The sequence below is a fragment of the Leuciscus leuciscus genome (assembly GCF_965113295.1).
Source record: "Leuciscus leuciscus genome assembly, chromosome: 16".
NCBI lineage: Eukaryota > Metazoa > Chordata > Actinopteri > Cypriniformes > Leuciscidae > Leuciscus > Leuciscus leuciscus.
The window spans coordinates 24,724,564-24,739,469 of NC_138740.1; the positions used below are offsets into that span (position 1 = coordinate 24,724,564).

Consider the following 14,906-nt stretch of genomic DNA (forward strand, 5'->3'; position numbering starts at 1 on the left):
GCACGAAACAATGAAAAATCAATCTCGATGAAATTGAAAAACTTTGAATTGTGCCTTTCAATTGCAAAATAATGATAACAACAATACGCAGTGACAAACTCTCAAAGGCATGCACACCAGGGTGTTTGGAGGTTGTAAAAGACAAGGAAAAAAAAAACGAGTGAAAGTGTGATTGGTGGAGTGGAAAGCTATAGCGGTAGAGGAGGTATATTAAAGCTCACTTATCGAGCAGATTGTACACTAAGCCTCCTCTTTAAGACAGAGGTTTCACACCAGTGTTTTCCCTCTAACACCTTCACCCCAATCCATTGCATTCACAAAGCAGCAGTGTGTCAATAAAGAACCCAAATGGCCACAATGTGGCAATCAAAGAGATGAATATAATTATAAAAATAATAAAAACCAACAGAGAAAAAATGAGTGCAATCAGGCTCAGTACTTTTATTAAAAAAAAATAAACTTACCAGCATTTTTTGAGATGTCGACTGATAGACAATGTCGCCAGAATGACAAATAAAATCAAAAGAGAACAAAAACAAACAAAAACAAATAATGACAATGATAGCATTATGTAATTCTGGCACATCCTGTAACATTTCCTTGTCTTTTGCACTGTAACTTTACTTTGGACATTGGTACAAGCTCAATGTAACAAAGCGCAACACTGCATTGTGACAGACTGAAATGACATGATCAGTGATGGGAATAATGGCGTTATAAATAAACGGTGTTACTAACAGCGTTATCTTTTTCAGTAACGAGTAAACAAACGAATTACTGTTTCCCCCGTTACAACGCCGTTACTGACAATAAAATGCGGCGTTGCTATAATTGAGCTCACTGAAGCGGCTTTCATCTGAGTAGGCTCTCTCTCAGCCATAGGACCTGCAAAGTTTTTTCTCTGGTGTGTGTGTGTGTGTGTGTGTGTGTGTGTGTGTGCGCGTGCGCGTGTGTTTATGAGGTGCCGGACTGGACAAAAACGATTGAACGCCGCGAGAACGCTCGACAATGTGCGACAGAGACCAAGGGTGTCCAAGCATTACATAGTTTGTTTATAAATAAATGACAAATTTCAACATTAGAATAATCTTTGTAGCCTAGTGGTATCATCTGTAACGTTTTAATTAATTTACATGGTTATAAAAATAAAACCTAAAAATAACAGGGAACATTCTCTTTAGGTTATAAATTAAAACCCGAAAATAACCTGCAGGGAACGTTCCCAGAAAACATTGTTTGACCGGTTGTGAACACGTGCGGCAAACGCCTAGAATTTGGCTTAAATAACCTCTGACGATGACATTGTCTGTAGGTTATAAAAATAAAACCCCAAAATATTATTTTATTATCATTATTTATTTTTGGTAGATTGTTCAGTATTATATTGAGAGCACTTCTTGTTAAACTGTTTACTTTTGTGAGGAATAAAATATTCAAGTAGTAGGCTACAGTAAGTCTACCAGTTGTGAAGGTGTGTGACAGTTTTATCATTTTAATTTGCACTACAAAGAGTGTATGTATATTTTTTATTATTATTTTTGGTACATTTCTTAAGAAGCATCATTTATTTTTATTTCATTACCATTATTTGTTGGCCAGTTGTGGTCTGTGCAGTATTAAATATTATGGTTCTAAACCATCTATTGTGTTTTATTGTTCTACTATAGTAATGATAATATTTAAAATAATATACTGAATTTAATAGGTGTCTCTCACATTGTCCCGCAGCAACATAAAAATAATGTAGATTAGTGTACAATGTTTTATAAGAATAATTTATTCTATTTAGTGCCCATTTAATTCATTTAACATTTAATATTGGGGGCATCCAAGTTATTGGACATATTTAGTAACACAATAGTTACTTTCCCTGATAACTAGTTACTTTTATAATGATGTAACTCAGTTACTATTTGTGAGAAGTAACTAGTAACTATAACTAATTACTTTAAGTAACATGCCCAACACTGGACATGATTTCAACACAAAGAGGATATGCGAACAGAGCAAGGAGTCCATCCTTCTTTTTACTTTTCGAGGGAATTTGGGCTGACTTGACAGAAGAGCTGTTACTGATTTAATAGCACTCAACCAAAAATCATTCCAGGCGGCTGTGACCGTGAGAACGCACTTGTGCTGCTAGTTTATATGATTCGTCCTATTGCAGAACACTGGTCTGCTGACGCGTTTAGATCTTTTACTGAATTTGTATTATTGGTAAAAAAAAAAAAAAGGCTTTTTCACTGGAACAAAACAGAAGAAAAAAAATACCATTCTTTTATTAGAAAAATAGCAAAACGGTTTTATCTTCAACTTTATTAGCATCAAATAGAAGTATTATTCGTGCTTCTATTCCTAGCAGATAACCATTAAAATTTGTATTATTGCCATGTTAACCACAGCAACACTTCTGTAAACAAAAAACACTAAGTCGTAATGAATAAGAGCATTTGGCCTAATGCCAAAAATGTACATTTGATCCATTTTAAATATTGATAAATGTGAACGTGCATCCATTTTCGTTGTCATTTTACAATGAATTATTTTCAACAGTAACAGTAAATAAAAAGACTGACCCTTGGGGAACACCTTGTTATTTTACCAGGTGGGAAATATTCATTTGAGGATATTCTGAGCAACCTGAATTTTGCATATGTAACCATTCAAGAGGATGGATCACCATGGCGACACACTCATACAGTAGCCATGGCTACACTCAATCACTTTGGCCCCTCCTGCCAATCTGTCCAGAAAGCAAACAGGGCTAACAGGAAAGACACATCCTGCAGAAAACACACACGCTCTCGTGCTCTCTGCAAAACAAAGTAAAAGACTAAATGTAATGGCAGCTTAACCATAGGCTATTATATCTGCTTCTTGCACAGATCCTCCATCAATTTCTTTAAGAGCCCGACACACCAGCAGAATTGCCGTCTCACTCGAGAGCTGTTCCTATTGAATCACTTAAGATGAATGTATTGCCTAAAGATGTACAGCTGGAAATATTCTACCCCCACACACTCCAAATCGCAACATCCTGACACTGTTTAAAATGAGCACAATGCTAAAATGCGCTCTTGCTTTGCTTTAGGGATACAGAATTGGCAAATAATGAAACTTTTGAGCATCCTCGGTAGGGGGTGGGGGGATCGATTGACACGTCAATCGTGAATCGTTTTGAATCAATTGTTTGTAATTTGCTTCTTTGTTCCTATTTTTTATATAAAAAATGAAATAATAGTGCCTGCCTTGCTTTATTACAGAAGACTGGTAGTCATGATTGCAGTCAGCTTAATTGCATTTATTATAAAATTGGGTTGACTAAAATGGGAAGGTTCACATTTAATTCAGTGGGATTTTTTTCTTCAAGACCTATTAAACGGTCTACCGCAGTCCAAAAGGAAAAGTAACACAAAACAGTAAACTAGAATCAAATCTGTGATATCAAATCGAAATTGGATTCAAAATCGAGAATCGAGATTTTTAATCAAATCGTGACCTAAAGAATATATTTGAATCGAATCGTGAGGTACCAGAAGACTCCCACCGCTAATCCTTAGTGCATTTGGCTCGGTCACAAAACAGCTTTCTGGTACTAGCAGAAAGATCAGACAGGTGAACTAGAGCGGAGATCTGTGCCCATTCAGATGGCTTCTAACAGAAAGCGACAGTAAAGCTATGTGGCAGGGTTGACCTTTTGCCAGGAGACCCTGAAGCATGACAGTGAGACTGGCAGTGCAGGTCATTCAAATGAGAGTGTTTGAGTTACTCTGCTCATTCAAACACATGCTGCCAATAAGACAAAGCACTGCACACTGAAGCTGGTCTCTGCTGCAAAAACATGGAGCTGCAAGTATTTCATGAATTATTTTCAGTTATTTAAAAATAAATGATAAAATGGTCAAATACTTTCTTCAACCCCAGCTAAATATGCAGACAACTATTAGTAATATACTTTACACAAATTCACACTTCAATTTAAGGTGGGAGGGGCATTTGTGAAAAAGAGAGAAACAGTGTGACCTTGTGAGAAAACACAAGCAAACAAAATTAAAATTAAATCTCTGGAAAGGATTAAAGAGATTGTGAAATGTTTCTCTGTTTCTCACAGAAGAAATCTGTGCTGCTGGTCCTGTCTTAATCAACATCAGAAAGTCTGAGCACAAATCTAAATGAGGCAACTAAAATACAACTCCACTTATATAAATAAAACATATTTAAAAAAATTGGGAGACAACAGAGGTTGAGAGAAATTATTGAAAAAATTAACATTTAAAGAAACTAATACTTTTATTTGGCAATGATGCATTAAAACTTTTACACTGTTATAAAATATTTCTATTTCAAATAAATGCTTTCTTTTCATAAAAAAAAATCCTAAAAGAAAAAAAAAATCAGATTTCCACAAATGATTGACCATTGTAAAAGATATATAAAACATTTTTTTGATAGTATTTCACAATATAACTGTTATAACTGAATTTAATCAAATAAATTCAGCTTTGGTACTTTGATACTTTAATGATATACCAGTAAATCAGTCATACATGCAGCAAAACACAGTTGAACCTAAATCAGACATCCCTTAAACATTAGGAGTATCAATTTTACCTAGTTTTAGTGCCTAGAAAACAACAACTCCCCTGTTTTTCCTCAGAGTAGAAATATCCCATTGTCCAAGGCTTCCTCTTGTCTTGCCATGGAGGACTAGTGACCTGTATCCATGCCAACGGTGAGTGCTTCTCCATAGCTGTTGCCATGGCTGCGGTACATGCTATAACTAGCATGAAATCAACACGGATGGAGCCTTTGAAAACAATGTGTTGCTAGGCTAAGTAACCCTTTAGAGTGCAACTTCGTTAGTGCTGATTTACTTTTAAGAGTGTAGAGAAAAGGGGAAAGGGTCTCTTTCGTCCCTGTGCAAGTCTAAAGTAAACACCAGGTCCAGAGAGAGGCGTCTTACTAGCTGGAAGCAAACAGCAGGAAAGGGCTACCGAGCACACTAATGCCAGATACACGCTGACAGGATCAATAAGGCATTACCCCTTCTTCCCGGTCTGCAAAAAGGGAAAAATACAATCTATTGGGGCTTCTTACTGCATATTAGGTTCTTTAATAAAGGAGCTAAGGGCCCAAAGGGGGGCGACGCCTGGCTCCTCCATCCTAATCACAACACCAACACCCCCCTCCCTATTAAAGCACTGAAGGCTTTAATGACCAGTGCAACCAATGGGATGTTATTTCAAATCATATGCCGTCAAGGGCTCAAGTTTTCCCAGGGGTCTATTGCTGGAAAGCAGAGACAAATAGTCGTGTGTGATAATTAACTGCAATAAAGTCTGTGTGTGAGAGAGAACGAGAGAGTAAAGAGATGAAGGCAGACGGGAAACACGAAACACTACAAGCGCTACACATATGCAGCTGCTCAGTTTCTTCCATCCACCTACGTTTCTATGGGGGCGCATCACTGTGTAATGAGGGCCAGGAACAGACGCTCGAATAGACAAAATATTTGTTAATCCTCAGAATTATGGAAATGAAAGCACAAAGTTGCAACTGAATTAATTTATTCTCACTAGCAACCACTGCACAGATCGCACACCGCTTGTTTTTATCTCAGCCTGTGCAGCGAGGCTGCCTCAACTTGATACTTTATCAAAGACGGCAAAGCACAGCAAGCTTCACCTGATATGCAAACTAAAGACAACACTATTGAGACATCTTCTGTATGCATATTGCATACACTCTATAATACAATAGCTTAGATTATTAATTTTTTTGACATGCATATATACTTTACTGTTCAAAGGTTTGGGGTCTATTCATCAAAGAATCCTGAAAAAATGCATCACAGTTTCCAAAAATAAAAATAAAAAACTTAAACATTGATAAATGTGTCTTGAGCACCAAATCAGCATATTACAATGATTTCTGAAGAATCACCTAACACTGGAGTAATGGCTGCTGAAATTTCAGCTTTGCAATCACGAGAATTTAAATTGAGTTATAATTCAAAATATGTTAAAATAGAAAATAGTTGTTTTTAAATTGTAATAATTTTCACAAATTACTGTTAAGGTTTCTTTTTTTATCCAATAAATGCAGCCTTGGTGAGCATAAGAGACATTTGTTTCCCCAAAAACAAAAACATACTAACCTCAAACTTTCGAACAGTAGAGTACTTACACTGATTATACTTAACCTGATGACATGTAAGGTCATGTAAACGGTTTTCTTTTACTGGATAATGGTCAAACTGTTTCAGGGAAACCAAAACCATTTTTTACCTCAATTTCGCTTGGCATGTAAATACCTTTACTGGCATAGACAAGATCGCATTCTTTTGCAAAATTGCATTAAAAAATGTGTAAAAAATTTAAATGTATATTAGGGTTTCAATGATGAGCTGGGTCTTTGATATCTATCAGCATTCCACTGATATATCCACTTGTTATTCATTGTGCTGTGAATCTCCTACCTCTGTGATTTTGCAAGTAGTCTGTGCTTTTGCAAACCAAAGCCAACAAGAGAGCTGTCTTGAGGAACGCTGGATCCAGAGCGCTGAGACTTGGTGCAAAGCAAATCTGTCTGTGCTAATTCCTTCCCAGGCCTTTTACCACATCATTCTCCTCCAGTACACATAATCTTTAAGCTAAAGCCTGCAATATGTTAAGGCAAATGTTATCACACAATATAAACAGCTCTGTTTCACAATCCTTTCCAGAGTAATGATAAGGCATTCAATGGAACAATGGCTTCCAATGTGCTGATATGGATGAGAACGTCTTCATCATACGTTCTTAAAGCCATTTATAGTGTCGTTTAGCTAAAAGACATCAAAAGCTAAAAGATACTTGATTATGAAATATGGTTGGCTTGTAAATGAAATGAATACAAAATTCTGTCACTATTAACCTTCAGTCTTTCCAAACCTTTAAGAATGATGTTCTTATGTGGAACATGAAGATATTTTTTGGTCCACACAATGCATGGGGTTGAAAACCACACTGGACCCCACTGACTTTTATTAAATTTTTTTAAATTTGAGATTTATTTTCAATCAGTAAGGTTTGGAAAGACATGCGAGTGAGTAATGCATGAAAGTTTTAATTTTCAGTTGAACTATCCTTTAAATGCCAGTTAGCAATTCCACAAAATGAAAATGTTCTGGAATTATATGGGTCATTTGGGGGAAAGAAGATAAGATAAATGCAAAATAACAACTGCACAAGTAAGGAAGGAAAAAAGCTTACTGTTCAAGTTTAGTAATGTGGTTAAAGGTTCAGACAGGTTAAGTGGAACTGACTACAGTGTATATTTAACATAAAACTGAGCCCAGCTCAAACTTAATCTGAGAAAAAAGCTGCAGCGAGAAAGAGTAAAACGCGGAAAGAAAATGAAAAAGTCAATTGTTCACCATGGAACAACTGTGACATGATTGATGGGATATGCGGTAGGCGTGCGGTAAGTGATTGTTTTTCCCTGAGCCCCTGTAGAAGGCATCTTGATAATGTGCTCCAGTGTGCTGTGTTAATAACGTCCTGCACTTCAGAGAACTCCATCATTTTCAAACCTGGACCGTGGCAAATCACACACTCTGGAGTACGCTTTCTATTCCCTAACACACACACACACACACACACACACACACACACACACACACACACACACACACACACACACACACACACACACACATATAAGCATAGCTTTCAATCCATGTTCTGAGTCATCCTCTAAAGCTAGCATGGCACTGATAAATTCTTTTCCACTTCAAGAAAAAGAGTGAGGGCAAGTCATTCATCTCTGGTTTGATTTCACACTGATTTCTCAGAGGTCAAAGGAGAACACAAGCAAATTAAAGAACGCAAGCAGGTAATGGAGCCAATCAAGACCATTTTTCCAACTGACATCGCCTAGAAGATTTGGTGTGGAACCAAACTCAACTGACCATTTAGTTCAGACAGGGAGTCTGAAGTTTTAACCACTTGGTCTGTGGTTATAGTGAACGCAAATCGAGACAAGAACATCCAACTATAGGCTTAAATGTATCAAGTGTAAAAAAATACTCTACTAACTATACCACCTACTATCTGTTCAGAGTCTATGTAGCTTTATCACTTGATAGTTTTGCTAAAAGGGTAGTTTATCCAAAAATTTGAATCTTTACATAGTCGTCTTTTGACCCTGAATGAAAGTCAAGATGATCCAATATGGTTATGACCCCAATGACTTTGTATGGACAAAAACAGTATTTCAAAATATCTTCTTTTGTGTTCCAATTGATGACAGGATTTTCATTTTGGTGAGCTATCTCTTTAAAATGACCCAAACTTGGTCTGTGCGGTATGTTGTATTATACTATATATTTGAGTACCCCAAGAAGCTGTATATTGCTGTACAACACAACAGTCAGCAATTCACTTCTTGTTCGGGTTCACATTAACCAGAAACTGAAGTGATTCACACTTCATTCCAGACAACCCTCTTTTCAAACTACAAAGCTGGATTCTAAGAAATACAAAATACTTTGTAGAATATCAAAAGTACTTTCACTCTTCCTAAAATCAGTGTGAACCAGTTCAGTTTGAGGCTGAAGTGAACTAAATTGAGAAGTGAACAAATAATTGTTGTATTTTGCAGCGTTTCACACTTCCGTAGGTACTCACATTGATGGCAAAAACATACTGTTGAACAACAACTTAAGTGTGAAAGCAGATGAGAATTAGAGACAATCAAATTATGATCGACTGTATCAAGTGTGAAAATGACAACCTAGTATGTGGAAAATTCAACAAAAGTGCTACCTCCTAAAATCTAGCTTTAATCAATTTAAACAAATTAGATCAAAAATTCACTTCAAAATGTGCCACAGGGTCTTGGTTTTAAAATTTTAATTTGAGCAGTCATTCTGCTAAATGTGTGAATGTTCTCTAACATTTTGATGAAAAGCCTGTCCACTCAGTGCCCTTGTCATGAATAAGTGCCACCGCAAAGAGGGCTTTTTCAGCAAAGATGGAGCTCAGCTTTTAGTGTGCCCTTAAACGTATCGTGATGAGCAGTGTCTCTGTCTTCACTGACAACCTCTTCTCCAGACAGGAGACTAATGACTCTGCTTTTTCCATCGTTCAGACAGCTACAACTACGGTGAAGCACTCCTTCCTTTCACACATCGACACTCCCTCTCTGTCTCCCCGGGCCAAACCACTGTTGCCTTAAGCGACTTAACCCCCTTCACAGCCCAGTAAATGAGCCCTTTAAAAAAGCCACAAGACACCAACCATCTCTGCGCCCTCAAGTCACCCTGGATGGTTGATAACTGATAAGGAGATTATACGTGTCCCTGAAGGGGAATGAGATGTGCTTCCATGCCTGACCCACCACCAAACGCCTATGGGGGAAACCCACACTGTCCCTGTTACTGGTGTGACTTCTAATGGTTGCAAATGACATCTTTGGTTGCGGAGAGCAGCTGCTCCATGGGGATCGGACCTCTTCATCAGTGCCCCTGGTCAAAGCGTGATGACTGATCTTGACAGTGAGCAGGGAACTGTTCTGGGCCCTGCCACGCAGTAAGAGAGAGATGCTTGCAGCATTGAGAGGTTCAGGACTAATGATGAGAGTCTCAAAGTGTAATGGACAAATCAGTAGGGCTCACACTGTCTTCTGGTTTCAATAGGCCAAGCGTTAATCACACATCTAGTTAGGGATGGGACGGTATGAAAATTTCATATCACGATTATAGTGACCAAAATTATCGTGATTATCAATATTATCACGGTTTTGTTAAAACGAGATGAAAGTGTTCAAAAAAAACTGATGCTCACACTAAAAACAGTTTAATATTTGAAAATCAACAAACAACAAATAAAACAAGCAGCTCTATGCACTTTTTTAAGCAAGATTATTCTGTGGCATTTCCTTCCTTATAATGACCGTCGTCAATAGCAACGCATTATAACACAGTGCACATCCATGTATCGCAACGGACGCGCACGCGCTCTCTCGTTTCATTCAAATACAACTTGCCGTCTTGCGTCTCCGTTCTTGGGCGATTGTTTTGTACGCTGTACAAAATGGATTTATAAACAGGTAAGATTAAAAAAATTAATCTCAATTCAATATGTCCCCGTAATTGTGTGGTTAAAAAAAATATAAAAATCGGTGTAATAAGTGTACAATGATAGTCTTGTTTGAACTTGTTCGTTCGTCTTTGGCTCAAAGCCACTTGCTGCGAACTTTTCTTCGCGGAAGCTTCACGTTTATTTCAAGTGAGTGAGATAAAATATTTCAACTCAAAACAACATTTTGTGCCCAATTATTTCCCAGACATAGTTTTTGGTAAGTTAACTTGCCTTGCGTTCGCTATAAACAGTGGGTGATGGTCACACAAGAGGACTTGGCAAATTTGAAGTGTTTCCCCCCTATTGTAGTGACCATCCTCGATTAAGTTTCACTCAACAATTTTGTAAAAGCCAAAATATGACCACACCTCAGATTTGGTCCTCTTAAAACGCTGAAAAATCTCCCGAGTACGGTCACTGCCTTTCGCCATTCCTTCTCCAATAGAAAAAACAACATTGCGCGCTGCGCCTGCGTCAGACTGTTGCTGGCTGGACAGGATTTACAGTGAGTTATTAAAATCGCGATAATCAAACACGGTTTTAATGATAATTAAATTTTGAACGATAATACTAACCGTCAGTACATTTTATCGTGGTTTAAAGTGAAACCGGTAATCGTCCCATCCCTACATCTAGTTACCTATCACCTACTAACTCTTGCACCTGCTGTCCACAGTCTTTCTAGGTCATTTTTCTTCTACATACAGGGTTTAAAGTACAATGGATCTTTAGGACACCAATGTTTCAATTGAATTTTACTTAATATTACAGTCTCTAGTAAAACTGGTGATCACTATTTTCATTCTCAAGTCTTTAAATCGCAGGACAGCCACTTTTCTTTCCTCAAATCATCATGACTCTGCAGGGCATTGAATCCTCGCAGGTTGTGGTAAATTGCAATATAAGAGTGCCAACCACGTGCCGGCTTCTCACATGCAGGCAAGAGAGAGGCAGGCAGAGGCCCAACCTGAATACAAAGCAGTTCAAGGGGGTACATTTAACACGCAAACGCTTCACTGAGCAGGAGCTCCTCCAGGGTCACAGCTGCCATGAAATGCTGAGACAACACGGCCAGCCAGAAAATATGACAGAAGAGAATAAAATGCTGTGTTACAAGATGTAGATATCTGAGGGAGTCTTACAAATACCAAAAGAAAATGCCAACATAAAAAAAATATATATATATTTTAAAACGTGTATCAATCTACATTTTTCAAAAAGGGAGATATTTAGACAAGTATTTGTTGTATTGCAGTGCACTTCTCCAGAGTGCCACAAAGAAAAACAAAGGTACATTTCACCTAAATATACTCAACACTTACTCACCTTTGTTGTTTAAACCTACAGTACATAATTTTCTCTCACTGTACAGAAAAGGAACATGAAGGAAGACATAAAATATAGTGCACTAAGTACTAAATGGATTATTATAGTACATTTATGGTGCTTTATTATTATTTTTTAATTACCTTCCATTTTTCAAAATAAAGCAGCTTGGACATTCTGCAAAATGCTTACTTCCATTTCGTCGCTGTCAGGCGGAAACCTTGTATCTCTGTCATTTTTATATTTTTCCATAAATGTTTTGCTAATATTTAACCAATGAAATATACTAAAGAGCTTGTGACAGAACCTCTTATCTCCATTGGACCCTTCAAACTGTCAGTAAAACTTCCTAACTCCACCCCGCCTCTATCGCGAATGAAGTGCTGCATCCAGATTTGACTGTATCTGCTTGTTTGCAATCCAAGGGTAAATGCAGAATTGGTAATTGATAAGTACAGCGTTTTTTACTCAAGAAACACTAGGGGTGTAACAATACACGTATTCGTATTGAACCGTTCGGTACAAGGCTTTCGGTTCAGTACGCATTACAAACCAAACGATTTGTTGGACCATTTTTCCTGCCGGTGCGGCCAAAATTTTGTTAGCAGTCTCGCTGGCACGACCGACACAACGCTGCCCAACATCAAATGGCAAACGTAATGAAAGCAGAACGAAACTGCGCTACTCATTATTATGTGCTTCACGGACCGTTTATCAGTTTGGACCAATGCAGCGCGAGCTGATCTTCATCAAGCGACACTGTTAATACACAGCGCTACGAGATCCAGTAAAGAAAGCATTTGAATTTGCCACTGAAGTAATAACATCGCTGCGAGATCTAGTGAGAAACATTCAAATGTCTCCGTTATTAACGGATCAAACAGCGCTGACCAAGAGAAACATTGTGCCATGAATTAACTAGTTATAGGCTTTAAGTCCACAGATCAGCAACATTCACCATGGATTTACTGTAGTAACACTAAATGTAACTATGGAAGTTTGGCAGGAATAGTAGGCTATAATGCTTTCAAGTACGTCGGTTTTATTTCGACATTATGAATAAAATTGCTGCCCTCAAATGTTAATCTGAAATAAAATAAACCTGTTTATAACTACTACAATGTTAGGCTACATTTAATTTAAATTTTTTCATTTTACATTTCTGTTTTTGTTTTATATGCTCCTAAGAAGAGTCAAGTATAGCTCCATCATTGCTCAAAGTAAAAAAGTATCATACTTTATGATGTTAGTTTTAATAAATAACAAACAAAAATTTCTCTGGCATTTCTTTCTTTTTGCTGTATCGAAAAACGTACCGAACCGTGACACCAGTTTATCGTATCGAACCGAACCGTGAATTTTGTGAACCGTTACACCCCTTCACACTATATACATAAAGGCTAATCATTTAAGTATTTGCGGAGCTGAGAAGAGTGCATTTGTTGTCAAGTTCTAGCCAGTACTGTCTTAAATTGCTTTTGCACGGCACTTTGTATTTAATAACATGATATTATGGCCAAATTAAAGAAGAAAAAACTGAGCTACAATAAACTTTGTAACCTGTAAATTGAAGAAAACGTAATGCAATGCAGTTACTGCTTCAGATGCAGCCATTCTAACAATGGACAAAACCAATTTCTGGAAAATTTCTGAAATTCTCATGTCAAAAACCTTGTAACTCCAATAAAATAATTACACATGCTGGTATCTGACCATATATAAAACCAAAGTATCAACTTTGACAACACTCTGTTTATTTATTTTAAAAATCTTTTTTTTTGTGTGTGTTTTTTGGAGATATGAGGTTTCCACCCGACAGTGGTGATATAAAAGAAATAATATGGGTTTGGCATCACATTAAGGTTTGTAGATGATGGCAATTTTTTTTTTTGCCTTTAAATATACAATATTACACACAGAGATTAATAAAATATGTCTATCACAAGCAAGCAAGCCACTGATGCATTGCTGTGGATTAATGTAATAACAGCAAAAATTTTAAATAAATTACACTAATAAGATTTAAAGATAAGACTTTAATTTAAATGTATTATTTTAATCTGTTGAAAGCTCTAATTTAAATAAACAATAACAAATGAGCAAGAGACAGTGGATTGAGGTAGTAAATCTTACTACACGCTTGATGATTGCCATTTTGAGAGACCTATTTAATCTGCAATAAGTTGAAGAACAGAACTGTCAAGACCTTAACCTCCTACGCAACAAGACATTGTGGAAAAACTGAAAATAGAACACTCTGAAGAAATCTGCACATAGTAAGCAGAGACGAGTGGTAAAAAAAAATCCAGAAGAATAAAAAGAGTACAGCTTTAAAAATAAGCCTTATTTTATATGGTTTGTATTACACTCAAACCAACAAAGATTAAACAAAAAATACAGAAGAGAGACAATACAAAATTAAACCTATGAGGATGACAGTTCTTATTAATGGTTTTAAATAAAATGATTTTTCAAAGTTTATGGGAATACGTTTTACAAGAAAATACAATTTCAGTGTGTCTTTTATTTGAATTGAATAAACGGCAGAAGAAGCCTCTAGGTTCGTGCTATTATTTGAATTTTACTGTAAATTTCTCATAAATTACAAGGGCTATTTTTTTTTTATTTTTTTTTTTAGTGTATGTACTGACAGTACCGTAAGTGTATGTACCCTCGAGATTGCAACTAAATCTCACTGATATGAGGCTGGCTTTCACATTTGCAAAAATCATTGATTTTGCAGTGATCTTGATTCAGTGAAGCACAGCGAACACACAGTACTGCATATATTTAGCAGTGCAAAAGAAATCACAGCACATGAGACAGCCCTTCAAATAAGAAAACAGGAAGCCCTAATTTTCACAGCATGGGACCAGAGACGAGCTTTCAATATATCACTGTTGGTACAACTTTGAAGCTTCTAAAATTGGTCAACATCAAAAAACTATAACAACAATACATGAGAAAGATGAATGTGAGGTAATTTGCAGGATGCTGAGAGAGATGTCAGTCTTTTAAGGCTGAAATGAGATTGAACCAGTGGAGAGGCTAGCATGCTACCCCATCATCACCTCTCATTAGGATAGATGTTGGAAGCCTCTAGGTTCATGTTGTTATACTTAATAGATGTGGTAGAATAACCAAGCAGAGCCCATTACAATAAGGTTTCAGATTTGCCTGTTAAGTGTTACTTTATACTTAGGCCGTGTGTCCAACCAAAGCGTTTTCCCCAGGCTAGCGTATTTTTCCAATTGTTTTTAATGGGAGCGCCGCGTTTAAAACAGCAGCAGCATGATGAGGCGCTTCGTGTCTATTTCACACTGAACGCTCAGCATTTTTTACCGGTCCCGAGTTGAAGAATGTTCAACTTTGGGTAAAATGTAGCTCTCATCATTGTCACTTTTGACCCAGCGTTCCAATCACAGGGGAGGAGGGGCGGGACAAATACCACACCAA

At 37.1% G+C, this 14,906-nt stretch overlaps 1 protein-coding gene across 4 annotated transcripts in view; it reads right to left on the reverse strand.

Annotated features, from left to right (window-relative positions):
* Positions 1-14,906, reverse strand: part of tnksa (tankyrase, TRF1-interacting ankyrin-related ADP-ribose polymerase a) — a 102,333-nt gene that overhangs the window by 35,361 nt on the left and 52,066 nt on the right. For 2 of the 4 annotated variants that reach the window (XM_082141901.1, XM_082141899.1), the window contains one exon: positions 465-485. The exons of the other annotated variants lie outside the window; for them this stretch is intronic. In XM_082141901.1, the coding sequence (XP_081998027.1) occupies positions 465-485 (21 nt within the window). The remainder of the gene's footprint in view (positions 1-464; positions 486-14,906) is intronic. 4 annotated transcript variants of the gene reach the window in all.